This window comes from Myxine glutinosa, chromosome 14 (genome assembly GCF_964187855.1).
Source record: "Myxine glutinosa chromosome 14, kmMyxGlut1.1, whole genome shotgun sequence".
Taxonomy (NCBI): Eukaryota; Metazoa; Chordata; class Myxini; order Myxiniformes; family Myxinidae; genus Myxine; species Myxine glutinosa.
In genome coordinates this window covers 35,644,721-35,672,078 of record NC_136274.1, presented here as the reverse complement: position 1 = coordinate 35,672,078, position 27,358 = coordinate 35,644,721, and the positions used below count along the sequence as shown (strand labels likewise).

General features: G+C 49.7%; 1 protein-coding gene across 1 annotated transcript; it reads left to right on the top strand.

The window, feature by feature from the left end:
* The first annotated feature begins 580 nt into the window (after nucleotides 1-580).
* On the top strand, nucleotides 581-26,549 carry LOC137439619 (uncharacterized). Its single transcript, XM_068135552.2, has 5 exons — nucleotides 581-1,054; nucleotides 4,674-5,118; nucleotides 8,088-8,301; nucleotides 20,894-21,090; nucleotides 23,539-26,549. The coding sequence occupies exons 2-5, from the start codon at nucleotides 4,690-4,692 to the stop codon at nucleotides 23,701-23,703; spliced, it is 1,005 nt and encodes a 334-aa protein (XP_067991653.1). The 5' UTR covers nucleotides 581-1,054; nucleotides 4,674-4,689; the 3' UTR covers nucleotides 23,704-26,549.
* The last annotated feature ends 809 nt before the right edge of the window (nucleotides 26,550-27,358 follow it).

Genomic DNA, 27,358 nt, shown 5'->3' with positions numbered 1-27,358 from the left:
ACGATGCAGTCAGTGCTTTATCGGCGGCTGCCAGAGCCGAGACCGGGGCTCTGTGATTGCGCGAGGAGGGTGGAGTGGGCGGTGAAGTGGGAGACGGGTAGGCGGAGCATGAGTCAGAGGGCGGGAAGTATGGAGGCAAGTGGGCGGGGGAATCCGTGATTTCGAATTTTTAAAACGTCGGCGGCGTACGTGCGTTGACGAAAGTCGGTTGTAATTCCAGAAGACTATGCGAAGTGCGCGTTGCATGCGATGCCGATGCAACATGAACCACCGATGACGGCTCGGTCCAGATGATCCTGAGCAAATCTGGATCCTGGGGAATGATCCCGGGATCGCGTGGGCGTGCAAAGCCGAGAGCACCGTGGGCGGAGTGAAATCATTGGAGGAGGAGCCAACGAACGGCGAAGGAGTGCAAGTTGAGCAGAAGTGGGCGGAGTAAAATCTGTGGAGGAGGAGCCAACGAGCGGCGTGGGAGTGCAAGTTGAGCAGAAGTGGGCGGAGTAAAATCTGTGGAGGAGGAGCCAACGAGCGGCGTGGGAGTGCAAGTTGAGCATAAGTGGGCGCAGCAGTTTACAGCAGTGTAGGAGGGGCGAACTGTGTGAAGGAAGAGCCAATGAGCAGCGTGGGCGTACGACTGAATTGAAGAGTGAGGATGGAGAAGAAAGTAGGAGCTAGAAAAATAGTTGATGTTCAGGTGGAGCACCAGGGTGGGAAATGGGAATGTTAAGGGTCAAGGAAAGAAAGAAGAGTTAAAGTGAAGGTTTGGGAGCTCGGAGCGAGGCGGAGTGGGCGGGAGAGCTTAAGACATTTGAAGTCGGAGCGGAGAGGGGCGGGTTGGTGAACACGGGCGGCTCGGAAGGATTTAAGGGTCGTGCATGTGCTCGATCCAAGCGGCGTGTGGGTGTTCCGGGATGGACAGTTGGAGCTCCAAAGCGTGCTCGACCTAGGCGAGGCGAATCACGAGCCCCGGCACAAGATCACACCTTCCGGGACATGTCGCCTCGGTCTGGGTCACGTCGGGCGAGCATCACGAGTTGGAAGTTGTCGGCGGAACGTGAGTGCTCCGTTTGTGGTGCTCCGTTTGTGGTGCCCCGTTTGTGGTGCTCAGTTTGTGGTGCTCAGTTTGTGGTGCTCAGTTTGTGGTGCCCCGTTTGTGGTGCCCCGTTTGTGGTGCCCCGTTTGTGGTGCCCCGTTTGTGGTGCCCCGTTTGTGGTGCCCCTAGTGGTGCTCCTAGTGGTGCTCCGTTTGTGGTGCTCCGTTTGTGGTGCCCCGTTTGTGGTGCCCCGTTTGTGGTGCCCCGTTTGTGGTGCTCAGTTTGTGGTGCCCCGTTTGTGGTGCTCCGTTAGTGCTGTTTGTGGTGCCCCGTTAGTGGTGCTCCGTTTGTGGTGCCCCGTTTGTGGTGCCCCGTTTGTGGTGTTTGTGGTGCTCCGTTAGTGGTGTTTGTGGTGCTCCGTTTGTGGTGCCCCGTTTGTGGTGCCCCGTTTGTGGTGCCCCGTTTGTGGTGCCCCGTTTGTGGTGCCCCTAGTGGTGCTCCTAGTGGTGCTCCGTTTGTGGTGCTCCGTTTGTGGTGCCCCGTTTGTGGTGCCCCGTTTGTGGTGCCCCGTTTGTGGTGCTCAGTTTGTGGTGCCCCGTTTGTGGTGCTCCGTTAGTGCTGTTTGTGGTGCCCCGTTAGTGGTGCCCCGTTTGTGGTGCCCCGTTTGTGGTGCCCCGTTTGTGGTGCTCAGTTTGTGGTGCCCCGTTTGTGGTGCTCCGTTAGTGCTGTTTGTGGTGCCCCGTTAGTGGTGCTCCGTTTGTGGTGCCCCGTTTGTGGTGCCCCGTTTGTGGTGTTTGTGGTGCTCCGTTTGTGGTGCCCCGTTTGTGGTGCTCAGTTTGTGGTGCTCAGTTTGTGGTGCCCCGTTTGTGGTGCCCCGTTTGTGGTGCCCCGTTTGTGGTGCTCCGTTTGTGGTGCCCCGTTTGTGGTGCCCCGTTTGTGGTGCCCCGTTTGTGGTGCTCCGTTTGGTGGTGCCCCGTTTGTGGTGCCCCGTTTGTGGTGCTCCGTTAGTGGTGCTCCGTTAGTGGTGCTCCGTTAGTGGTGCTCCGTTAGTGGTGCTCCGTTAGTGGTGCTCCGTTAGTGGTGTTAGTGGTGCTCCGTTTGTGGTGCCCCGTTTGTGGTGCTCCGTTTGTGGTGCTCCGTTAGTGGTGTTTGTGGTGCTCCGTTTGTGGTGCCCCGTTTGTGGTGTTTGTGGTGCTCCGTTTGTGGTGCTCCGTTTGTGGTGCCCCGTTTGTGGTGCTCCGTTAGTGGTGTTTGTGGTGCTCCGTTTGTGGTGCTTTCTTGCGAGTGCGAGCGGCTCGCTCCACGCCGGACTCGGTAAACCCGTGTCGTTTAAAGTCTCGTTGCCGTTCACCTGTGCACTGGTTTGGCCGTACCTGTTCGATTCCCACTGTTGCTTGGAAACCCGGAGAGGACCACCGGCCTTTAGTAACGATGGCGCCCAGCGAGCGACCTGTGTTAGCCTCGAAACCATGGGATAACGTTTGAGACTCCTCGTTGTTGATTTAGAAAAATAAAAACACCCCCCTGGAGTTATTACCGCGGTATCTACTGTAACTACTCCAGTGTGAAGCAGAAAAGTTTTTTTTTTTCTTTTTCCCCTCGAAAAGGTGATGAATTGATGTTCGGGTCCACCTCGACATTATTAGTATTATTTACTCGACGTGCCTGTTGAAAGTGGGGGGGGGGGAAGGGTGGTTAAGGGGCCAAGGGGAGACTGGGAGTTGGAGACAATATATGTATGACCCAGATTTGCTCGGAAAATATCCGATAATCTGGTCCCAAAGCGTTTTCTCATGCGAAAAAACACCAGTTCGAGGTGTGTGTGTGTGTGTCAATGTGTGTGTGTATGTCAATGTGTGTGTGTATGTCAATGTGTGTGTGTGTATGTCAATGTGTGTGTGTGTATATGTCAATGTGTGTGTGTGTATGTCAATGTGTGTGTGTGTATGTCAATGTGTGTGTGTGTATGTCAATGTGTGTGTGTGTATGTCAATGTGTGTGTGTGTATGTCAATGTGTGTGTGTGTATGTCAATGTGTGTGTATGTCAATGTGTGTGTGTATGTCAATGTGTGTGTGTATGTCAATGTGTGTGTGTGTATGGCAATGTGTGTGTGTGTATGGCAATGTGTGTGTGTGTATGTCAATGTGTGTGTGTCAGTGTGTGTGTGTCAGTGTGTGTATGTCAGTCAATGTGTGTGTGTATGTCAATGTGCATGCGTGGGTGTGTCAATGTGTGTGTGTCAATGTGTGTGTGTGTGTGTGTGTCAATATGTGTGTGTGTGTGTCAATGTGTGTGTGTGTGTGTGTGTGTGTGTGTGTCAATATGTGTGTGTGTGTGTCAATATGTGTGTGTGTGTGTGTGTGTGTGTGTCAATATGTGTGTGTGTCAATATGTGTGTGTGTCAATATGTGTGTGTGTGTGTCAATATGTGTGTGTGTGTGTCAATATGTGTGTGTGTGTGTGTGTGTGTGTGTGTGTGTGTGTGTGTGTGTGTGTGTGTGTGTGTGTGTGTGTGTGTGTGTGTGTGTGTGTGTGTGTGTGTGTGTGTGTGTGTGTGTGTGTGTGTGTGTGTGTGTGTTCTTTTTCTCTGCAGCACCCCCTGATAGCATCGCACCAGACGAGTTTTTTAAGCCTGGACTTTATTCATCCCATGTCGACAGAGCTTGCAGGCGAGAATACCACTGTCGTGGTAGCTTGGCATGCAGTATTAATCATATGCAATTCGTAAATTGTTTCTTTTGTTATTGCATTTTCTGAGCTACTGAGAGGTATTTGCCTGGTTGGATCTCGTTCAAAAGCTGGGCATTAATGGATAACTAAGTACGGTGTCCTGTGCAGTTTGAGGGTTCGTACCCACAAGTGTAATTCAAACCATTTTTTTTTTATTGAGTAAATGGTGAGCACATTATTTTCACTTTGAGATTTCTTATGTATCTTCTGAGTTGTAATAATAATAATAATAATTAATAAAAACAATCCATCTTGCACCTTAAGTGGCAAACCAAAGATTGTACCTTTTTAAGGAAATTGAAAGAGTTTCATAAGGTGATCATGGAATTTTGGTTCTTTTCTATCAGTCCTTGATTCAAAGTATTCTTGCTTTCAATTTGGTAATTTTTCAAAAGAGAATGTTGAGAAATTTGAAAGACACGGGAAGATTGCCCAGCGTGTGATACGGACAAACCTTCCATATATTTGTACATTGTATGAGAAACGTGTCGTGTTTAAGGATCACAAATGTAATGCAGAACCCATCGTACCCACTTCGTGTTTGTTTTGGTTTTAATTGTTCAGGCATTCACCTTCGTGCTCCTTACCTTGTGCTGTCGTATTAGACCGGCAAGTTACCTGCCCAATTAGTCGTTTTAGACTGCCCAATTCAAGTCACCTGTTTAATGCCAATGCGAACAAGGTGTGATGAACCCTTTTTGAAATGAATTGCCAGTGGATGAAAAATTTCCATGTTTCATGTGGTCGATACACAATGAAATGAAATGAAATGAAAATACTTTCCTGGCTTGAAACAACTTTGAATAGACCCATAAGGTCCTAATGGTGAGCGTCTTGCACAATTTGACAATAACAAAACAGTTTTTACTGCAATGCGTTTTACCTGTTTACATCACCCTTCCTGTTAGGTTAAGCGATGCAAGAATGACAAGCCAAGGATCCCTGCATCCCAGAACCAGTCCACCTAGCACCACCAGAAATGAGCTGTTGGGTTGCACAACTCGGCTCGCCAAGTCTGCACATCGCGGCTCTGCGGAACACACCTTTTCCCCAAAGGTAGCCGAGAACAGGTATTCTTCCAGGAGTACCCCAGATGACCGAATGGACACGGATGGGCCCCAACGTGGCACCAAGGAGTTGCGAGCAAGGAAGTGGGTACCGAAACGCGGATCTGAACCCAAAACCCTTCCGGAACTGCAATTGCATGAGCTGCGCATCAGCGGGGGTCGAGGAGAGCTCGAGCCTCCGCTCGTGGCAGTTACCCGGAAGCGAAAACGAGCAGAGGCCGGAGGGATGGAGAGCACCCGCTTGGACAGCACTTGGAAGGGTCATCATGGAGTTCTAACCCGACAGGTGCCTGGACCTGCACGACCGCAAAATGGATTAACTGATGTTTATATTTAAGTGTGTCAGGTGTAGAGATTCTCTAATGTGAATAGGAATGCAGAACACTTGAAAGGGGTCTTGGGATGATTAGGAAATTAAAAAGGATACGCATATTGATTGAGGACCTGGAAGGAATGCCTGGTGTTTGTTTAACAGTTAAGGTAGTTGGCTTGAGATCTTAGGGTTTTGAGTTTGAGCCCCTGAACTAACACCAGGTGAGTTGACTCAGCCTGTCGTCCTTCCGAGGTCGGCAAAATGACCACCAGTTTTTTTGTTTTTGTTTTTTTTGTATACAAGATCGAGGCTTGTGAAAGAGCTAACATTAATCGCACAAAAAAGCAAACAGACACATAAAGCATATAATAAGGGGAGCGGTAGACAAGATGGGGAGAGAGTTAGAGGGTTGCAGGTAGATCTTGTGTGACCTGTAGGAATATTTGAGGGACAGAGCCCAGAGAGAGCTGCGGGAGCAAGGCCGGAGAGGAGTCGGTAGAAGACGGAAAGACCACCAACCTGCCTGCGGTGAGCGAGTGAAAGGCCCTCGGAGTTGGCTTCATCGCAGGAGATTCCAATGATTCTGAAAACTTTGGTTTCAACAGCGTGAAGCTGAGCTCGGTGTGAGGCAGGAGCACCAGCCCAGAGGGGGGAACAGTATTCCATTGAGCTGCAGATGAAAGCCTTGTATGTGGTGAGCTCAGGTGTGCCAAGGAAGGACTTCGCGCGACGGAGGATGCCCAGTCGGCGACTGGCTTTGGAGGCCAGATTGGAAATGTGGTTTTTTCCTCGGAAAGATCATGGCAGATTGTGAGACCAAAAAGCTTGAGTGACAGAACTTCCTGGAGAGGATTGTTCAGAAAGTAGATGGTAGGGTTGTCCAGTCGGTATTTTCGGAGAGACATAGAGTGTGAGATTTGTCAGGATTGAAAGACATGTTCCACTTGTTTGACCAGTCTGTGATTTTGTCCAGGTCTGCAGAGAGTGAGGAGGCTGCAGACTGCCGATCTGAGGGATGAGGAATGGAGCGGCAGAGTGGAGTCATCAGTAAAGAGATGGAGAGGATTTTCAAGAGAGTCAGAGAGATCATTGATGAAGACCAGAAAAAGCACAGGGCCCAGAACACTACCTTGGGGAACTCCAGCCTGAACAGGAAGGGGAGATGAGAGAAATCCATTCAGGGCCACACGTTGACTACGACTAGAGAGGAAGTCCACAAGCCATGCATGGAGATTTCCATGGATACCATAGGAGGAGAGATTGGTGAGCAGAGCGGGTGCCAGACCGTATCGAAGGCACGTGTTATGTCAAGGGAGACGGCTGTAATTTCCTGTTTGGCATTGAGGACCTCCATCCATTGTTGAGACAGCAGAAGCAGCATATCCAGAGTAGAGTGACCTGGTCTGAAACCAAATTGATGATCAGAGATCAAGCCATTGGAGAAGAGGAAAGATTTGATATCCGAAGCAATGATGGATTCCATGACTTTGCTGATAATTGGGAGAAGGCTGATTGGTCTGTAGTTGCAAGTATCTGTTTTTGCACCTTTTTTGTGTAAAGTGGTGATGTTGGCTGATTTCCAACCTTATGGCAGATGACCTTGAGCAAAAGAGGGTGAAGAGAACAGAGAGAGGGAGTGAAAGAGCGGAAGAGCAGGATTTTAGGACCCGTGGGCTGATGCCGTCTGGTCCAGTCAAGCTTACTGGTAAGAAGGGGGCATTGCATCAGCGGCGCAGACGCACCCCCAGAAAATTATGCAGCCAAGCAGCTGCAGGTTGCATACGAACCGCCGCCACCTGGAAGGAAAACTTGTTCTTTCGTATGCAGTACATGGCTCCAGGAAGCATCATTTGCTGGGGGCACAGCTATGCCACGGATGCAGTGCTTTGAATAGACTTACAGGGCCCTGTAAGTTAGGACAATAATTTAGATTTTTCTTTTTCTTTTTCCCAGCGTACCTGAGATAGCTCGCCTACCCTTTGCGAAGGATATCGCGGGATCTTTAACATCTACCAACTGTTGCTGGCAGACGGGATGCCCAGTGAAATGTCCATCCGAAGGGCGGTCCACACATCGTCGATGCCTCGCCCTGCGCCTGCATGCGAAACACCAGTGCGGCAGTGTATAGCTGGGCCGAGAATCAAACCCAGGCTAGACGGCTCAGAGGACAGCGCACATTCCTCGAGCCTGTCCTGTCAGCCTGATGGGAACATTGGAAACAGAGGTTCAGAGGAAGGAGAAGAGAGAAACAACAGATGGATGTGAACAGCTGAACAGGGGATAACCATATGTTGTTGTTTTTCCTCCGACACCTTCTCCCCCCTATGTTCGTATTTCCAGTTTGCTGTGGTGGAGGTGCAGATATAATCATATAATCGGGCAGGTAGAGAGGTAAACGTTAATAACCAGGTGATTTATCGATGTCACTACACAGAAATGGTTAATAGAATCCTGTAAGCGTTTCCCGGGAAACAGTGAGCTGATGGTGTGATGGTGCGGAGGTGGAGAGGCGAGAAGGGGCAATGTGAAGGGGTTCACGTTTGCTGATTATTAAACATTGTTTGTTTTTTTTTGATGACGTATCTCTTTGTTTGGTGTAGACCTTTTGTGGGGAAAAAATGTAGAACAAAGACCTGATGGGTTACTTTGATTATATTTGGAACATTGAGTCAGCCATTCCATTTTGCAATTGTCTTTTATTGCTGACTTGTGTCTCTCTTACACGTCAGTTGTCTCCGACGTGTTGTTGCTACTTCTGCTGCCAATCTGTATTCTTCCTTCTTTCTGATTGTAATTTAAACACTTTCATTTCCACACTTGTAGTTTATTTCCCCCATTCCCGTATGTTTATATTTTGGATGTACTTGGAATCTTCTAACCAATACACTGTGCTATGCAGTTCAATCACAATGCGGCTTATGGAATGTTTCCCTTTCCTTCAGATCCCTTACGAGAGGCCTGCAGCTGCTCATAAGCTGCTGGTGAAACTCCACCGTGAAAGCCGATCGCGGAGTCCTAACCTTGAAGAAAATCCGAACACCGATCTTGCCAGTTACTCAGAAAGGCGAGACGATCTTCGGCCGATCCTGCAAACACTCGACCGTTGTTGGGACGATGGTTCAGCGGACCTTGAGACGCAGAAATCCTCGAGTGAAGGTCTCTTTACACACGTGCTATTGAATAGGGGGTGAATAATATCCAGACAAATATGAGGGTTTATCGATAAATCTGTGCCCAACAGAACGAAAGAAATACAATAGTAAAGCGCGGCGTTACGCGCGCTGCTTGCGAGCAAGGAGGAAGCGGACAAGCGGTAACTTATAAGCGTCTTTATTTCAGGAGCTCACTGTAACACTGGCGCGCTCCGGGCTGCGCGCCCGGTGTATATCATGAGGCCACGCCTACCCCTCGGGCGTGGCCACCGCCCACTTGGTGCGCGGAATGATGTCACCACGCCAGTGGGCTTTTGTGTCCGCCACACGTGCCCCCCCAGAATTCCCGCGCACCTGGAGGGCCATTTTGCGGGGCAGACGAATGACCCGGCCGAAGCGCCCCCTGGCGATCGGCGGCGTCCGGGGTGCAGGGATGCCAGGTGGGATGCCCCTGGCTGCCCCTGGGATGGGTGCAGGACCGGGGGGCGGCGGGGCTGGGCGGTGCCGGGGGTCCGCCCGCAGGGGGGCGGCCCCGACGTGGGGGTCAGGCCACTGGCGGTGGATGGTCCACGTCGAGGTGGGCCGGCTTGAGGCGGTCTACCGAAACGTGGTCAGGAGTACCGCCGATGTCCAGGGTGAAGTGCTTCGCCCCGGTCTCCAGCACGCGGAAAGGCCCGTCGTACGGGGGCCGCAGTGGTGTCCGGTGGGCATCGTGGCGGACGAAGACGTACTCCGCCGTGCGAAGCTCCGGGGCGACGTGCGTCGGTGGGTGCCCGTGGCATGCCGTTGGCACCGGGGCGAACCTCTGGGCGGTCTCTTGCAGAGCGGAGCGCTGCTGTGCCGCGGACCATGGTGCCGTGGAGTCGGGGAGGAACTCGCCCGGCACCCGCAGCGGTTGCCCGAAGACCAACTCCGCCGCGGATGCGCGCAGGTCCTCCTTGGGCGCCGTCCGGAGGCCCAGCAGGACCCAGGGGAGCCTGTCGACCCAGCCGCCGTCGCGGAGGGTGGCCCGGAGCGCGGCCTTCAATGAGCGGTGAAATCGCTCACACAGGCCGTTAGCCTGGGGGTGGTAGGCCGTGGTTCGGTGCAGCCGGACCCCGAGCCCCTGCGCGACCGCCCCCCAGAGCTCCGAGGTGAACTGGGGGCCGCGGTCGGACGAGATGTAAGAGGGGGCGCCGAACCGGGCGACCCAGGTGGCGATGAAAGCCTGCGCGACATCGGCCGCCGTTGTCGACGCCAAGGGCACGGCCTCCGGCCACCGGGTGGTGCGGTCCACCATGGTGAGGACGTAGGTGAAACCCCGCGAGGGGGGCAGAGGTCCCACCAGGTCCACGTGGACGTGGTCAAACCGGCGTTCCTGCACCGTGAACGGGGCCAACGGGGCCAACGGGGCCTGGGTGTGCCGGTGCACCTTGGCGCGCTGGCACGCGAGGCACGTCCTGGCCCAGCCGCGGACGGCCTTCCGGAGGCCATGCCAGACGAACTTGTCGGCGATCAGCCTTTGGGAGGCCCTCGCGCCCGGGTGGGACAGGCCGTGGATGGCGTCAAACACCTGGCGCTGCCAGCCCGCGGGCACGATGGGGCGAGGACGCCCGAGGGAGACGTCGCACAAGAGGGCCGCGCCCGCGCCGTCGAACGCCACCTCGGTGACGTGGAGGCCCGTGACGGCGGTCCGCAAGGCCTGGACGTCGGGGTCAGCGGCCTGGTCCGCTGCCATCCGGGCATAGTCGATGCCGAGGTGGTCTGCGTGGGCGACGGCCCGGGAAAGGCAATCCGCCACCGGGTTGTCCTTCCCCGTGACGTGCTGGATGTCCGTCGTGTACTCGGACACGGCCGAGAGGTGACGCTGCTGCCGGGCCGACCACGGCTCAGTGACCTTGCCCATCGCGAAGATCAGCGGCTTGTGGTCGACGAAGGCAGTGAACGCACGGCCCTCGAGCAGATGGCAGAAGTGCCTGACCGCCAAGTGAAGTCCGAGCAACTCGCGGTCGAAGGTACTGTAACGGCGTTCGGGCGGGCGAAGCTGCCGGCTAAAGAACGCCAGCGGTTGCCAAGCTCCACGCACCCATTGCTCGTGCACCGCGCCCACCGCGTAGTCCGAGGCATCGGTGGTGAGGGCGATCGGTGCATCGGGCGCCGGGTGCGCGAGCATGGTGGCGTTAGCCAAGGCGAGCTTCGCGCCCGTGAACGACGTGTCTATCTGCTCGGTCCAGGTAACGTCGCCTTTGCCCGGCTTACCTCGGAGAGCTTCGTGCAGGGGGCGCAGGAGCTGGGCGATACGGGGCAGGAACCGATGGTAAAAGTTCACCATGCCCAGGAACTCCTGCAGCCCTCTGATCGTGCGGGGGCGCGGAAACCCCTTCACCACCTCCACCTTGGCCGGCAGGGGGACGGCTCCGTGCCTGGTGACACGGTGCCCCAGAAAATCGATTATGGTGGCGCCGAACCGGCACTTTGCGGGGTTCACAATCAGGCCATGCTGGCCCAGGCGTTCGAAGAGCGTGCGGAGGTGGCGTAGGTGCTCTTCGCGGGACGCGCTGGCGACGAGGATATTGTCCAGGTAGACATAGACAAAATCCAAGTCACGCAGGACGCTGTCCATCAGTCGCTGGAACGCCTGAGCCGCATTCTTCAGACCGAAGGGCATGCGCAGGAACTCAGAGTCCAAATGGCGTGATGACCGCCGTCTTTGGGACGTCCTCCGGCCTGACGGGGACCTGATGGTAGCCGCGTATGAGGTCCACCTTCGAGAAGAAGGACATGCCCGCCAAACGGGCGGAAAAGTCCTGAATGTGGGGGACGGGGTAGCGGTCGGGAGTCGTGGCGTCATTGAGACGGCGATAGTCCCCGCACGGTCGCCATCCCCCGCCGGGCTTCGGCACGATGTGCAGCGGCGACGCCCAAGCGCTCTGAGCGCCGAACGATGCCGAGTCGCTCCAGGGTAGCGAACGCCGCTTTTGCCACCGCCAGCTTCGTCGGCTCGAGGCGGCGTGCCCGGGCGTAGACCGGTGGCCCGACGGTGGGGATGTGATGGGCCACCCCGTGCTTGACGGCCCCCGCTGAGAAGGTGGGCCGCGTGAGGGCCGGGAAGCCGGCGAGGAGGCGGGTGAATGCGTCCGCTGCCGGAAGCGTACAGACCAACATGGCCGGAACCGAACCGTTCGGCAAGCCGCTCGTTGAGCTGGGCAACGCACAAGCGAGCGAGCTGAACGTCTCGGCCTGGACAAGACGTCTGCGCTTGACGTCGACCAGGAGCCCATTAGCGCACAGGAAGTCCGCGCCAAGCAGTGCCATGGGCACGTCGGCGGTGACGAACGTCCATCGGAAAACCTGCCCTCCGAACCGCAGAGAGAGGCAGCGTTTTCCGTACGTACGGATGGGCGTCCCGTTCGCGGCAAGCAGCGCAGGGCCCCCACCCGCGGCGTGCTTGTCTGACGTGCCGGCGGGAACGACACTCACCTGCGCTCCCGTGTCGCACAGGTAACGGCGCCCGGAGAAGGTGTCCGTTATGAACAGCAGGCTGCTCGAACGGCCGGCGCTCATCGCCACTATTGAGCACCGGCCCAGGCGTTTCCCGACCTGTTGAAGGAGCATGGCGGATGACACTGCCGAGCTTCGTGGCCGAACTTGGCGTGGAACCAGCACCAGGTGGTGGAGCTGGAGGAGCGCGGCTGGCTCCACCAGGCCGGTGGAGTTGGCGGGTTTCCCCGCGGTGGCGGTTTTCGCCGCGGCGGTGGGCAGGGCGTGGCGGCGGTCACGAGGTGCGTATCAGCATGCTGCGTATGCTGTATAAGCTGATGCTGTGGATCAGCAGCATCAGCAGCATCAGCCATGAGGGCCGTGACGGCCACGCCGACTCTCGCCCGCGTGTCCGAAGCGGCGAAGTACTTGTCCGCCTCGGCCGCCAATGCTCGGGGTTCCGTTAGCCCGGTCCCGGCCAACGCGAGGCGAACCTGCGCTGGAAGTTGGCGACGGAAAAGCGCCCGGAATAGAGAACCGGGGGCTTCGTCGCCCAACAGTGACAGCATATGGTCCATTCGGACCGACGGGCGTGTGTCACCGAGCTCGGGGAGATCCAGGAGGCGGTCGGCCCGTGCGTCGTCCGTGAGGCCGAACGTGGCTCGGAGTAGCCGCTTGAGTGCCTCGTACTTGTGGCCGTCCGGTGGGTGGCGAAGGACGGCCACAACTCGAGCGGCTGTGCCGGGCCCGAGGGAGGCGACGACGTGGCAATAGCGTGTGTCATCGCCGGTGAGGCGCCAAAGCTGAAATTGGGCTTCGGCCTGGACGAACCAGACTTCGGTCTGAGCCTCCCAAAATTCGGGAAGTTTGATGAAGTTGGCCATGGCAATGGCGTCGCGTGTGGAAGGATCGCTCCGGCAGATCCAACGTCAAGGGGGTCACCAGTAAAGCGCGGCGTTACGCGCGCTGCTTGCGAGCATGGAGGAAGCGGACAAGCGGTAACTTATAAGCGTCTTTATTTCAGGAGCTCACTGTAACACTGGCGCGCTCCGGGCTGCGCGCCCGGTGTATATCATGAGGCCACGCCTACCCCTCGGGCGTGGCCACCGCCCACTTGGTGCGTGGAATGATGTCACCACGCCAGTGGGCTTTTGTGTCCGCCACAATAGGATGATTGTTTATTGGAATTTTTTTTTTTTTTTGTATACTGAATCGAGGCTCGTGAAAGAGTTAACATTTATTTCACAAACAAATCGACCAGACAAACCAAACGTACAAAAAGAGGGAGCGGAAGACAAGATGGGGAGAGGAGGGGAAGCACACAAACACAACACCTGAGGGCAGGGAGAAGCGCAGGAGGGAGAGGGCCTGGGGGGAGGAGGCGTGAGAAGGGGGGGGGGAGGAGGTATAAAACAAGGAGACCAAGGACTTCCAGGACAGAAGTTGGTATTTCAAAAAAGTGTAGGATTTGGGGTGAAATTAGCAGGGGTAGAAAAGATCAAGGTTTTGGATGGGGGAAGATAAGAGATGGTGGTGAACAGCTGTTTTAAAGACCTGGATGGTGGAGTGGGATTGAAGAGTGAGGGAGTTTGTTCCAGAGGTGGGAGAAAAGAGGAATGAAGGAGTGAAGGTGAGCAGAAAGTCTTGATTTTGGCAGTTTAACCATAAGAGGGTTGCAGGCAGATCTTGTGCGACCTGTAGGAATATTTGGGGGACAGAGCCCAGAGAGAGCTGGGGGGGCAAGGCCAGAGAGGAATTGTTTGAAAACAACAATGTAGACACATAAGTTATGTTTCGGTAACATCATTGACCTTTGATCTCACACCAGAATATCCCATAAAACCCAACCCTGTATTCCCCACCCAAATGCTTATAGGCAAACTCTATTTATGCTGTGCAAAATATTTAATTGGTATTTAAACCACAACTCCATCAAACACACCCATAAGGCCAAGCCTGCGACCTCTTCTTTAATATTGTTGCGGATATGAGGACTGTATTTTTTTTGATTGTGTGTATTATTATTATTGCTTGAGTCTGGCCCCTCCTGCCTCCAGTGTTGTGTAAAGGTCAAAGGGCGTTCCGGTAGTTAATTCCATAAAGCATCCATTGATGGACACTATAAAACCCTTGTTCAGTAGCTTATATCTTTATTATGTGTTTTAGGGTAAGGCCTTGTCTTCCATTAAAATGACACTCCATTGCACCAAGTGAAATAGATAGATTCCCTTCATTCCCATTCCCAAAAAACCTCCATTTCCCCTTTCGTCATGGCCAAGCCTCAATTTGGCAATTACATCCCCTCCAAAGCCGCCATTGAACATGTGCTCGGGTTGGGGAAGAAAGGCGTGCCCGCCCGTCGTCATCAAGGGCGGAGCCAGAGGGTCGCGCGACCAACCATGGCCGAGGTGAGCACACCGATGGGCGTGTCCTGAAGGCCGGCGGCTTAATCGCCGGAGGCGTTATAAAAGCGCGCGCGCAAGGGTCCAAGAGGGAGCTGGGTTGTGAGGTCCAAGAGAGAGAAGGGAGATCATCCAGCAGCGATTCTTGTCCAAGAGAAGAGATCATCCAGCAGCGATTCTTGTTCAAAGGATATCATCCAGGGAAGCACAAAGCCTGCTATTCGTCGCCTTGCTCGCCAGCAGCAGCGTCCACAGCAGCAACAACACTCAACAGCAGCGTGGGGCCTGGACGGCGGTTTTGAGCAGGGCCGCGAAGGTACGGCGGCTGCCCAACGCGTCGATCGTGCTGCCGGACCCATTGGACCTCCCTCTCCTTCCAGCCAATCCACTCTGCAATTCCCTGTGTGAGTCGTCTTCGTTTGTTCTGTCCTGGGTATTCATTAAGTCTGTTTAGATAAGCTAGCGATTTTCACTGTCTCTGAAAGCTTCTGTATATTATTTTCTTATCTTTCCTTCTCCTTGGTTATTTTGACCCTGTAAATAGTAAATAAATTTCGTAGTATTTTCAACCTTTTTTTCGTCTTCTTATACCTTTTCTTCACATCCGTCGTTTTTGTCTTCCATATTGAATATCTGTGGCGCGATACGGCCAACGTGCGGGTGAATCGGGGAAACTGTTAGGTCGTGGTGCCTCCGCTCGGCAAACCAACATCCTTAACCGCGGACCGTAACAATATGTTAAGCTGTTTTCGATATTGATGAAAGTCGACAAGTTTAAGTTTTAAAGCATGGATTTCTTAGATCCACTGGAAAGTCTTAGGCCATTGTGTGCTTGCTGTTCACCCTACTAATTTTCCTGTTTATAGACATTAAAGGATGTAGATGATAAATTGAGGCTCTGAATTTAGTACATGGAAGATGTCTGGTTACGGTAGAAGCATGATGAGCCATCAGCCATACATGAGTTCCCGTGTAAGGAACTTTAACACAGGAGAAGGCCATTCGGCCCATCAATTCTGCCTAATGGTTGTTTGTCCATGCGCTATCCTTTTAAAATGCCAAGTGTCAAGCAAAGAAGTAGCACGTACCATTTTTAAGGTCTTTGGAATGACTTGGCCAGGATTCAAACCATCGACCCTCCCAGACTCAGAACAGCGGACGTGTTAACCATTACACCACCGAGTCTAGTTAACCTATGGCCTCCTATGTTTGAAAATGGTTTAATGTTGTTTCCTTGCATTTTTTTTATTTATTTTTTTTATCCAGGATCGAGGCTCGTGAAAGAGCTAATAGTCCGGCAGTTAAGCTAAATATAGCATAACAATTGTGCATTTTGTGAGGAAAGCACCAAATTTGGCACACTAGTTGACTATCATATTATGAAAAGATCTGGATATTGGGCCATCTCAGATTCAGAGATTTGATTTTTGCAAGATTTGCAGATTTTGCAGATTTGCAAGCTGAGATTGCAACGCCAGGGACGGCCGACTCCTTCCTGCGAGCTGCCCACGTCACCCGCACAAGAAGAGCTCATCAAATCACTGCAGCGGCACTGCACATCCTGCAACACCGTGCGTATGAACGCCACTGTATGACGTATGCTGATAATGCAGAAGACCTGCCTGAGTTCTAAGACTGGTGTCACCAGAGAGAAGACATTCCCAACTTTCAGTACTGGGCAACTGTGCTGGAACTAGAGATGTTGGTACTGGTCTACGTGCGTTCTCTGCGGCAGGCTTCATTCACGATGTACCTTGATGCCCTGATGGAACTGGTCCCATGGTTCCATGCCTTATACCACACACACTATGCCAGGTGGGTCCCTGTTCACCTGAGGGACATGGTTGCACTCCCAATGAAGCACCCAGATGTAGCCAGAGAATTCAGGGCTGGCAACTTCACTGTACAGAAGACGAAGAAGGTGTTTCTCTTCGATCCCAAACGAATCGAAATCTTGCAAAAATCAAATCTCTGAATCTGAGATGGCCCAATATCCAGATCTTTTCATAATATGATAGTCTACTAGTGTGCCAAATTTGGTGCTTTCCTCATAAAATGCACAATTGTTATACTAAGTTGCCCCACTATAACATTTATCACACAAAAAAATCAAACAGACACACAAAGTATATAATAAGGGGAGCGGTAGACAAGATGGGGAGAGCAGGGGAAGCACATAAACACAACATTTGAGAGCAGGGACATTGGGATTGCATTCCCCAATATAAAGTTTGGGGAAAAATAAAACTCCCACTAAATCCTCATTTTGAGGATGATCTACTAAATACACATTTATGGACCATTCTGGTCCACTCCACTGCCTTTTCCTTTTGCTGTCATGCTTGGTTCTGACTGGTAGTTAAACCTCAAAATTTTCACCTGTTGTTGCCTTTAGTCTGGAATGAAAATGCATTAAATCAGACATTTTCCACCTTTATTTACACGTCATAACCCACAGTGAAAAACTTTCAAGTGAAAAACAAATTTTACAAACTTCAGCAAATTAATTTAAAATACTAAACTATAATATTTTGGTTGGATAAGTGCCCGTTCCTCTTCCCCTCCCCCCTTAAAATAGCAATTGTACATTAACTCAGATGTAACCAATCACCTTCAAAATCACACACCAAGTTAATTGGCCTCCACCTGTATTAAATTGTAGTGATACTGGTGATTTCAGAATAAAATCAGCTGATCCTGTAGGTTTCTTCTGCTGGGTAGTGCATTTCACAGCAAAGACTCAACCATGAGCACCAAGGAGCTTTCCAAAGTCCTCCGGGATAAAGTTGTGGAAAGGCACAGATCAGGGGATGGGTATAAAATATTTCAAAGGCCTTGAATATCCCATGGAGCACAGTCAATAAATTCATTATGAAGTGAAGGTGTATGGTACCACCAAGACCCTGCTTAGATCAGGCTGTCCCTCAACAAGATGATCAAGCAAGGAAGAGACTGATCAGAGAGGCTACCAAGCGGCCAGTGGCAACTTTGAAAGAGCTACAGGCCTTTGTGGCAAAGACGGGTCACTGTGTGGATGTGTCAACAATATCCGAAGCACTCCACAAGTCTGGCCTGTATGGTAGGGTGGCAAGAAGAAAGCCATTACTCAAAAAATGCCACCTTGAGTCCCAGGTGTGCAAAAAACACTTTTGTGGTCTGACAAAACCAAGCTAGAACTTTTTGGCATAAATCCAAAACGTTATGTTTGGCGCAAACCCAACACAGCACATCACCCAAAGAACACCTTCCCTACAGTGAAGCATGTTATGGGGATGTTTCTCATCAGCAGGGATTGGGGCACTTGTCAGGATAGAAGGGAAAATGGATGTAGCAAAATAGAGAAAAATCCTACAGGAAAATCTGCTGCCCTCTGCAAGAAAGCTGAAATTGGGACGGAAGTTCACCTTTCAACATGACAACGACCCGAAGCACACAGCCAAAGCTACACTGGAGTGGCTAAGGAACAAAAAGATAAATGTCCTTGAGTGGCCCAGTCAGAGCCCCGACCTAAATCCAATCGAAAATCTGTGGCATGACTCGACGATTGCTGTCCATCAACGCTCCCCACAAAACTTGACAGATTGAACAGTTTTGTATGGAAGAATGGGCAAATAACCCAAATATTGCCCAATCAAGGTGTGAAATGTTGGTATAGAGAATTATCTCAACAGACACACAGCTGTAATTGCTGTCAAAGGTGCTTCACCAAGTAGTAACGGGGGAGTGTGGTGGACACTTGTACAACCAAGATATTCTCGTTTTGTATTTTTAATTAATTTTCTGAAATTGGTAGAATTTGTTTTCCCCTTGGAAGTTGTGGGTTGCAACGTGTAAATAAAGGTGGAAAATGTCTGATTTAATGCAATTTAATTCCGGGTTATAGGGTAACAAAAGGTGACAATTTAAAATGGGGTGTAGACTTTTATATATACTGGGTGACCCAAAAAAACCTCCCACATTTCAAAGGTAAATGAAAAAAAAATGGTTAAAGATAATCAAGATATTATTTGCACACATGAAACTTCATTCAATACAGTTTTTATTCATCATGTTTTAAAGATGACATCCTCCAAATGGTGGCCGTCATTGTCTATACACGCTTGGAGGCGATTTCTGAAGGCTGCCATGGCTCGACCGGTCATGTCGGGTGGAACAGCGGCTATCTCCTGCTGAATAGCAACCTTAAGGGCTTCAAGAGTTTGGGGTCGATGAGTATACACTCGTGATTTAAGGTAGCCCCACAGAAAAAAATCACAAGGGGCGAGGTCAGGGAAACGGGCCGGCCACCCAACATCGCCACGCAACGAGATCACCCGATCCGGAAACATTTCCCTCAGCACTTGCAATGATCTTCGAGTTGTGTGTGCCGTAGCTCCATCTTGCTGAAACCACACATCGAGTTCTTCAAGCTCAAGGTGTTCAAGTTGTGGCCTTAGAAAGTTTTCGAGCATATCAATGTAACGGTCAGAAGTTACGGTAACAGTTACACCACCCTCTTCAAAGAAATAAGGACCCACGATGCCAACATCGGCAACAGCGCACCACACAGTCACTCGATCGGAGTGCAACGGTCTTTCGTGTAGCATGCGAGGGTTGTCTTCAGACCAATAGCGAATTTTTTGTTTTGTTTACAGAGCCACTCAAATGAAAATGAGCTTCGTCACTGCACAAGAGAACAGCATCTTCCGGAACACGTTGCAGAATGTTCTCGCATAACTCCCTGTGGCTTATCCAGTCTCTCGCATTGAGTTCTTGCACAACCGTCATTTTGTATGGATGGAAGTGGAGGTCTTTGTGTAAGATTCTCCTTGCAGTTTCCCGGGATATCCCTTCAACTAAAGCATGCTTCCGCGCAGAACGTCTCGGAGACTGCACAACACATCGCCTCAATGCTTCAATATTCTCAGGCGTACGAGCGCTCGTAGGTCGACCAGGTGATTTTCTTTTTAAAGCTGAGCCTGTTGCCCTGAAATTCTCAACCCACTGCAAGATGGTTTTCCGATCTGGAACGTTTTGGTTCCGTGGAATACTGAAACGTCTTCGAAAGGCCCTCTGCACGGCGATCACGGAACGGTTGTTTGTGAAGAACGCTTCGACAGCGAACGCATGGTGTGCTCCCGACCACGCCATGTTGGCAACTGAGGACGGTTGGGGTTGGGCTACCAAGAGACCCTAGCCCCGCCCCTCCCGCCTCACTACTGCCAGTGCTACAGCCTTTCGAAATGTGGGAGGTTTTTTTGGGTCACCCTGTTTGGGTCACACGTTAGATTTGTGGGGGTGGGGGTACGAGCATAAGAATTCTGGATATGAACCGTGCAATAAAGCAGAACAATATGGGCCGTGTAATGAGCAGAAGAATTCTGATGTAATAAGTAGGGAACATGTAGTTTAAGGTTGTTTAAATGTTCATCACACGAGGGGTGGTAACGTGCTAATTATCTCTAGGGTTTAAGGCTAGTTTTCTCCTGTGCGTCACACCCTCTAAATTTTCCCAAACCGTTTTTGTGCACAATCTTTGAAACAACAACAACCGCCAACTATAAGCAAGCAGGTTCCCGGACACTAAGCCCGCCCTCATGGACCTAATAGGCAAAAGGACCCGCCCAGAAGAGGTGGAGGAATCAGAGGCAGGCAGGCCATGCCCGGAGGTACATGATTGGCGTATGCCCGGAGGTACGTGATTGGCAGGCAGGCATGGCACGGGCAGGCCATGCCCGGAGGTACGTGATTGGCCCATAGGACATGGGCAGGGCGAACTGGGAGGGAAACGACACGATTGTCTCTCAGGAGTGAAGAGGAAGAGCCCGTTTTCTGTTGGCCGGACAAGAAGTCCACAACAAGAAGACTTGCATCACCATCTTGGTGCTGGAGGTTTTTGTCCAAGCTTGCTAAGAAAGAGGAGCTCTTGGCTGCATTGGTGGCTGTTGGAAGAAGGTTTCAACTGTTGGGTTCTTGGTGAGCCGAAGGCCGTGCTGTTCGTGACAAGGACAGACACAGACAGATAGAGAGAGAGAGAGAGAGCTGTCTTCACTGCTCTGGGCACTTTCACCATCGTCAGCCGGCGCCATCTTGGGCGCTCAGGCGCGGGAAGTGTTGAACTTGGTCATCGCCACCACTCTGCACAAAAAGGGGCTATTTGAGCCACAAGATAAGTGCTGGCACGAAAAGGGATTAAATTTTCATTTTATTTTCCCCAGTGTGTCCGTATTCGTGACTGTGTAGAGACGTCTCACCATAGAATTTTAGTTTTTACCTCAACATTTATTTCGTCCTTGATTTAATTTCATTAAATCATTTGTGCATCAATTTATCATCGTGTTTGCACGTTTTGTGGTTTCGGAATAAACCCATGTGTTCCGTTCAGCTAAACGCTTCACATCTCTTCCTTCCTGTGCGCGCTAAAAATAACCACCATTTTTGGGAGTGGCCTCGGGGTTAAAGCTGGCTCGGCTGTCCGTCTCGGCTTATCTTAATCGGCTCGGGACCACGTGACAATAATAACTTTAAACGGATTTTACACATACTTTACCATGTGAGATGTGGATCTTTTTTTGGAAATGAAATGAAAAAATGAAATTTGCCTTCTTCTTTTGGATAAAATGCAAGCTGTGCCTTGACTACATTGCTGCTGATAATTTGTTTTTTAACTTCAGCACACACTAACGGACATTAATGGACCAATAAGAGATCCTTTATAAAGCCTTCTGAACAGCATGAGCGCTTTCTATTGGCCAGGACTGGACGCTGTCTCTCAAGCGGCACAAACCGGGAGAGACTGGACCAGACTAAGATCCATAGGGCCCATTCCAAAGCTTGTGTTACCTTCAGCGGGGTCTGACCTCCCGCCCGAGATAATGGTCACGCCTCCGACTCCGACAATGCACACGCCATGTTGTGGTACCATCTCTGAGGAAACCAAGCAACGTCTCAAGGTGGGATCTTTGCTCTTCCTTGCTTACACATGGCGTGCGTGCGGTAGCATTAGCTGGTGGACATTAGAGATCCCACGTTGTCATTCCAAAATAGTAGACTATAAGGTGGTTTGATACGGTCAACTGATTGTGGATGTAGTATTGTAGTATTGTGCACAGTCATGTATTTGTATTTCTCCGTGAGCATATTTTCATGTGTGGTATGTATGCATGTATGTTTATTTGTGAAATAATTTCGCCCAGAGGGAAGTAAAGGCCTTTAGTCAGGAAAAATGTCTCGCATCGCACTGCTTTGCTGAATGTTTTTTTTTTTCGGCCACAGTTTTTTACCCCCAAATATTATTGAAACCAAGGCCGCATCCATGCCTGGATTTCTGACTTCCTCCACTCGCACAGTTCATGCGTCTTCTCCTTCCCTCGACAAGTGGAGACTGAAATTTGCTAAGCCAGGGTTTTGGGCCCAGTATTTTTCCTAATCTACATAAATGACCTTTCCAATGCTCTGGAAAATCAATTCCTTTTTGCAGACAATGCCACATTGTCTTACAGTACCACATCCCATTGTCAGGGAGACAGTACGTGCATCACTCTGCTGATCTGGAATTGATTAGACGCTAGTCTGATAAATTGAACATGTCCTTCAATTCTGGAAAACCTCATCGTCTCGGTCTCAGTCTAACTTTGGAAGAAATGCCAACTTAACCGACCTATATGATTCCATTGTCAGCCACTGGAAGCTGGAAGAGGTCCAGTCTCTTTGACTTCTAGGCCTCAACATCAGCCATGACTTTTCCTGGGTTATTCACTTATCAAAGCTGGCCTCCAAACCCAGTGCCAGACATCCGTCATCCATTGAAAAAGGAAAACGAATTACGGCCTACCTACAAAGTATTGCGTCTGTAGGTCAGTGGAGTACTACTGCCGACCATATGAGCTGAGGCACCTACACGCTACACCCCTCCCCACTCCCCCGACTTTTTTCCTGTTCATGGAACCACCTCCCAGAGATTGTTAAGTTGCACTCCACCCTTCTACAGCTTCAAGCAAATAGTGCATACCATCTAAAATCATTCCCCCATCCCAACCTATAGTCCTTTCTACCCCCATTGCATGTTGGGATGGAGGGGGATCTACCCCCATTAACGACCTAGACACTTTTATTTTCAGGTTGGTTGGTTTCCACTCCTCTCGCTCTTTCATTGTAAGCTCATTGCCTTGCTCACTGTACCCACCTGTTACCCCGCAGCCACCTCGTTGCCTTTTTACCCTCCATTAAATTAGGGACTCATTTGTTTGTATTGATTTGAGGATCCTTCCATGTCCAACAAAGACTTGGCAGGTTATCGCCAACACCCTGGTCACATTCCTGCTCTGGCCAACTCCTAGTCGAACGTCAAATAGTCCAGTCGGTTCATGAGACAGTCTGATTTTACATGCTTTATGAGCCACCAACCTCCATACTAATGGGAAATGGAGTAAGATCACGATGACTTCTATGATCACCAGACATGCTTTCCGTTGGCTTGCATAGTTCTCATTCCTGTCTCCATGCTGGCTCGTATCCACCTTCCCTCCATGATCCTCAGCTTAAAAAAAAATGTTTGGAATAATTTTACCAATTATGATAAACCTAACTGGAACTTTGTTATAAACATTTAGCAGCTCTAAACATGACTTGGATTGAAAGTACAGTATTTTTGTTTAAGATGTACTACCTGTGCGTGCCTCCCATCACTTCGCTGATGGCATTATTCAAAAGACAGCACGTTGCACTTCACAAACATATTGCATGTCTATCTGTGAATCTCAGAGGATGTAAAATTAAGCAAAACACAAAAATGGATATTTTTATAACACATAATTGTTGTTGTCATGGTTGTTGTTGTTTGTGTGCACCTTCCGTGTACTTTTATATATTTTTTTCTATCGCTTCGAGAATTATTACTATATTTACTTTTGTGTGCTCCTCCCGTGTCATTGTAAAGGGTTCCTACTGTCGTAGAATAATAAATGTTACTGTTGGAACCGCAACATTAAAGCTCGAGGTCCCACTTCTTCTTCCTCAATCCTGGAAACTGGCTTTTAAAACGGGCGAGTTTGATTAAACGAACGAATTTTGTTCTCCAAGTAAATTAATTACTAGCTTTGCAACAATGTAAATCGATCATTGCCTTTCCCACGGTACCATTTGTATCGTTCTACGACAGCAGAAACTCTTTAGAATAAAGCGTTCGACGGAGAAACTTGGCTCTTTTTACATAAAGATAATATACTGTATTGGTTTTGAATTCGGCAAGTCCCAGGCAAACTCTATTTGACATTAAAGGATATTGTCTTGCAATTATCAGTTTACTTGGTGGAGATAGTTTTATTGGACACTTATTATAATTATTCCAAAGTACTTGCGATTGGCCGTTTATTCAACCTTGCATGTACCTCCCTGGCCAGTCGGCTATCCTTTCATCGCAGTCTGCTGCTACCGTCCGAACTGGCCACATGGACCAGACGTCCTTCGGTCTTCCTGAAATGCCTGCCCTGAGTTCGTTGGAGAGCAGCGAATCGGATTCGGACTCTGGAGATGGAGAGGATGGTATGGTGTGCATGGACATGTGACGTGGGAGGAGGCAGCGTGACACGACGAATGGAGGAACTGCTGTGATGTCACAGTTTGTTACCGAGAACCGACTCATTTGACAGAACTCTGGACGACTCTTGGTAAATTAAACGTGCAGGGATTCCGTCCAGGAACCTTTGCTCCTCTTGGCTCAGATCAGAAATAAATAAATAAACCTTGCACTCAAAACAGAATGTGCCTGACTCCATCCCTGGTTTTTTAATTGAAAAGAAAAATGGCAACCAGTGAGATGCTACAAGAGTGGTTCTTGTGAAAGTTGCAATTTTATTTGTTAGATTAGCTGTGATTGGAAGCAAATATAATTAATAAACTCGATTCCATGACAGTGTGATCTCCCAAACTTGGCACCTAGAGGCCATCATTTGTCTGCATATGACATCTTCTAATTAAGTGGCCCCATTTATTCTCACTTACATGTGGGGTTGCCTTGGGAGAACTTATTGGACCGAAATTCATCTGGAACTGCCTGGGTAGGCCTGACTTTGTTTTTCTTCTTCTTGAGGGTCTGAAGCTGATGGAGGAGTTGCAACACCAATCATGCACACGTGCCGATGAATACATGAGATGCGGGACTTGACTGCAGACAAACACAACCGCTGAGCTTCAGGGAAAGTGAGATAGCTTTCTGGTGCACTTTGGGTACTGGTGATGTCTTTCCAGGATGTTGCTTTTTCTCTCTATACTTTGTGGAGTATTTAAGGAGGAAGTTCCTTTTCCCCAAATATGCCAACCTCAAGGGGGGATGCCTGTGCTCTATCCTTTAAATGCTAAGTGGCAAACAAGGAAGCAGCTCACACCATTTTAAAAGTCTTTGGTTATGACTCTGTGTGGTTCAAACCCAGACCCAGAGTGGACACGAAGCATTATTCCACTGAATCTGATGTTTGGGAATTTTTTTTTTAACTTTGACAGTTTGAGTGGAATTGGGGTAATAGGATAGCCTCGAGGAATGTACACTGGCATCTGAGCTGTCTAGCCTGGGTTTGAATCCTGACGAAGCTAAAAACTCGTCCTGGTGTCTCGCAGGCAGAGCGAGCCATCAATGTGTGTGCCGCCCCTCGGATGAACGTTAAACCGGGTGCCCCGTCTGCCAGCATTAGGTGAAAGACGTCAAAGATCCCAGCTAGTTCTCTGGTGAAATTATGGTGCACGGCTAGCTTATTTCCCTAAAATGTATAGAAAGTACAGCTTTCACCAGAACCACACAGTATTTCACTTTAAACTTGCCAATGTTTCTGAAACGATGGTCTTGAAAGACTTAAGACTCTAATCTTAAGGGTCACTTTTCCAGTGCCTTGTCCCCATCCATGTTTGGAAGACGAAAATCCTTTGTCACGTGCATGAGGGTGTGGAGATATCTGATGGAAATGTATAGCTGCAAGGTTACTGCCAACAGGGTCATGGCTGTTGTAATGTTTATCGAAACTGTTTTTGGCAAAATTAATCAAATTTGTTTTGCAATAGTAATCCCCCCTTCTCCCTCCCCAATGTTCAGCAGCTTGTTGCATGACTGTGTACCTGCTGTGATTATATATGGGTGTCTCGTCACACTCCCACTATAAAAGAGGGCTCGGGGAGGTTGATTGTGTGCCAAGGCAAATTGACACCGAGGGGTGCACTTACAAACTCATCCTGCCCACAAAACTTTTGATTGCAAATTGGATTGTTTGTAAAGTATAAAACCTGCAGTGCAACTATGTACATGGGACATAACAAAATTATCGCAGCAACTACCTGTTTAATGGTACTAACATTGGTTACTTTGGCAGTACCCTTTCATCCCTTCACCCATGATGGGTTGCATCGTGTCACCATAGATGTTTTGTGTGCATTATCCACAGGGATTTGTGAAAAACCTCCACGTGGTCTGTCCCTTCTGGTGAAACTCCCAAAATCCAGACTCTCACCACTCGTTTGTTCCCATTTTTCCTGCATGTGGAACCAACTGTCTTTCATTCTCATTCTTCCTTCCAGGTTGTCAAGACAGCTGTTCGTGACCATCCCCATCCACAACCATGATCTTTTCTACCCCCAATGTAACCCTCCCCAAGGCCACATCTTTCTGGGTTTTCAATTTTTCCTTCCACTTCTGTGATTGTTGTTCACGTTGTTGTTCGCAGTTGTATCCATTATTGTTTACCTCTTGTTCCTCCACATCTCTTGTTTCATTGGGTGTCTTTTTTTCCATCAACTCTGCTGTTATGGTCTCCTCCCTCTAGTTCTGTTACATCCTCTTCCATTCTGTGTTCTAGCTCCTCCATGAGCCTCAACACTATACAAAAAACAGTTTTGAAAATACAAAAGTACAGGTTTTGGAAGATCAAGGTGATGGGAGAGTCAGGCCCACAGGTGAAATGAATGAACAGCGAAATGGGAAGGGAAGAAAAGCCCTGTGCAAGAGGGTTGGGAAAGATGAGGTTAATCGAGGGAAGAAAGGACAGCGGGCAGGAACATGGGACAACCTGAACTTCCTGAATTGAGGAATAAAGTGTCTTGCCGATGGTTGTTGCCAAATCCAAATCCAAATATGAAATTTGTCGATAAACCAAATTGCCCTGAGGGGTGAGTTGGGGAAATGCACACAAAATTGTACACATCAGACAGCAGCACAACCCACAGATTGGAAAGGGTTCCAGAAATTGATCACCTTGTACTTACCGAGTAGTCACGAGGGATGGATGGTATGGAATTTGAAATCCCACAGTTGCTTCTTGATTGCATAAGTCATGTTCTCATTGGACAATGTGCTCCTTTGCTTGTGCATGACCTTAAAATAGTGCATCATGACCTTTTTAATTCAATAAAAGAAAAACACTTTGTAACATTTGATTTGTCTAAATTTTACTTTAACATGGGGGGTGGAGGTGAAGGGGGGAGGGGGGGAACTGGAGAGGTCATGGAACACCTTATCCCACGCAGTATTGAGAAAAGGACATGGGAAGAATCTTTTAAACTCTTGATTTTCGTTTCCGAGCATGATCGATCAATACCAGGACTAATGGGAACCGTATGACACCGATTGGTCAAACGGACCAGTCCTGAACTGAACCTTCTGCCAACTCTTCAGAGAAACTGACGATTGTGGAACTATCTTTGAGAAACAGATGCACAAAACGAACATCTTTTCGACAAATTTAGCTCCGTCGTTGCATTGCAAGGTGACGCCATTTTTGTCTGAATTTCAGTTACTCCGCCCTTGCGGCAAATTTGATTGGTCGAGTCGGTGTATAATTTTGCCCAAGTACTGCAGAACTGAAGTTTTTTGGAAATGCTAACATGGTGATTTATCTTTTAGTGTTCAAATATATAATTCAATTGAAATAAAATAATTCAAGACGAAAAAAAACCCCCCAATTGAATCGGAAGCTTACCGCCGTTGACGCAGCGTCCTTTACACCACCTTATTTAATACGTTTCATTAGTTCTTCGTGCTAGTTATTTGTGCCCTTTATGATTCCCCTAAAACAGTAAGTTTCCTGTTTGGAATGATTTTACATTTTGTTTGACTGCCAGACAGACTGAAATTGCTTTACCATGCTCGGGACTAGACTGCTCAGGCTGTACAATTTGCCAAATTCAGAACCAAAGTACTGCTAAACTGCAGGTTTGTGTGCTGACTCGTGTTCTAGTGTT

What these genes read in the sequence shown, in the direction of transcription:
- LOC137439619 (XM_068135552.2), top strand. Translation starts at nt 4,690, where the DNA reads ATGACAAGCCAAGGATCCCTGCATCCCAGAACCAGTCCACCTAGCACC. An exon ending in GCAGAAATCCTCGAGTGAAG is followed by an intron (nt 8,302 to 20,893) that starts GTCTCTTTACAC and finishes TCTATTGGCCAG; the next exon opens with GACTGGACGCTGTCTCTCAA. An exon ending in AAACCAAGCAACGTCTCAAG is followed by an intron (nt 21,091 to 23,538) that starts GTGGGATCTTTG and finishes CTCCCTGGCCAG; the next exon opens with TCGGCTATCCTTTCATCGCA.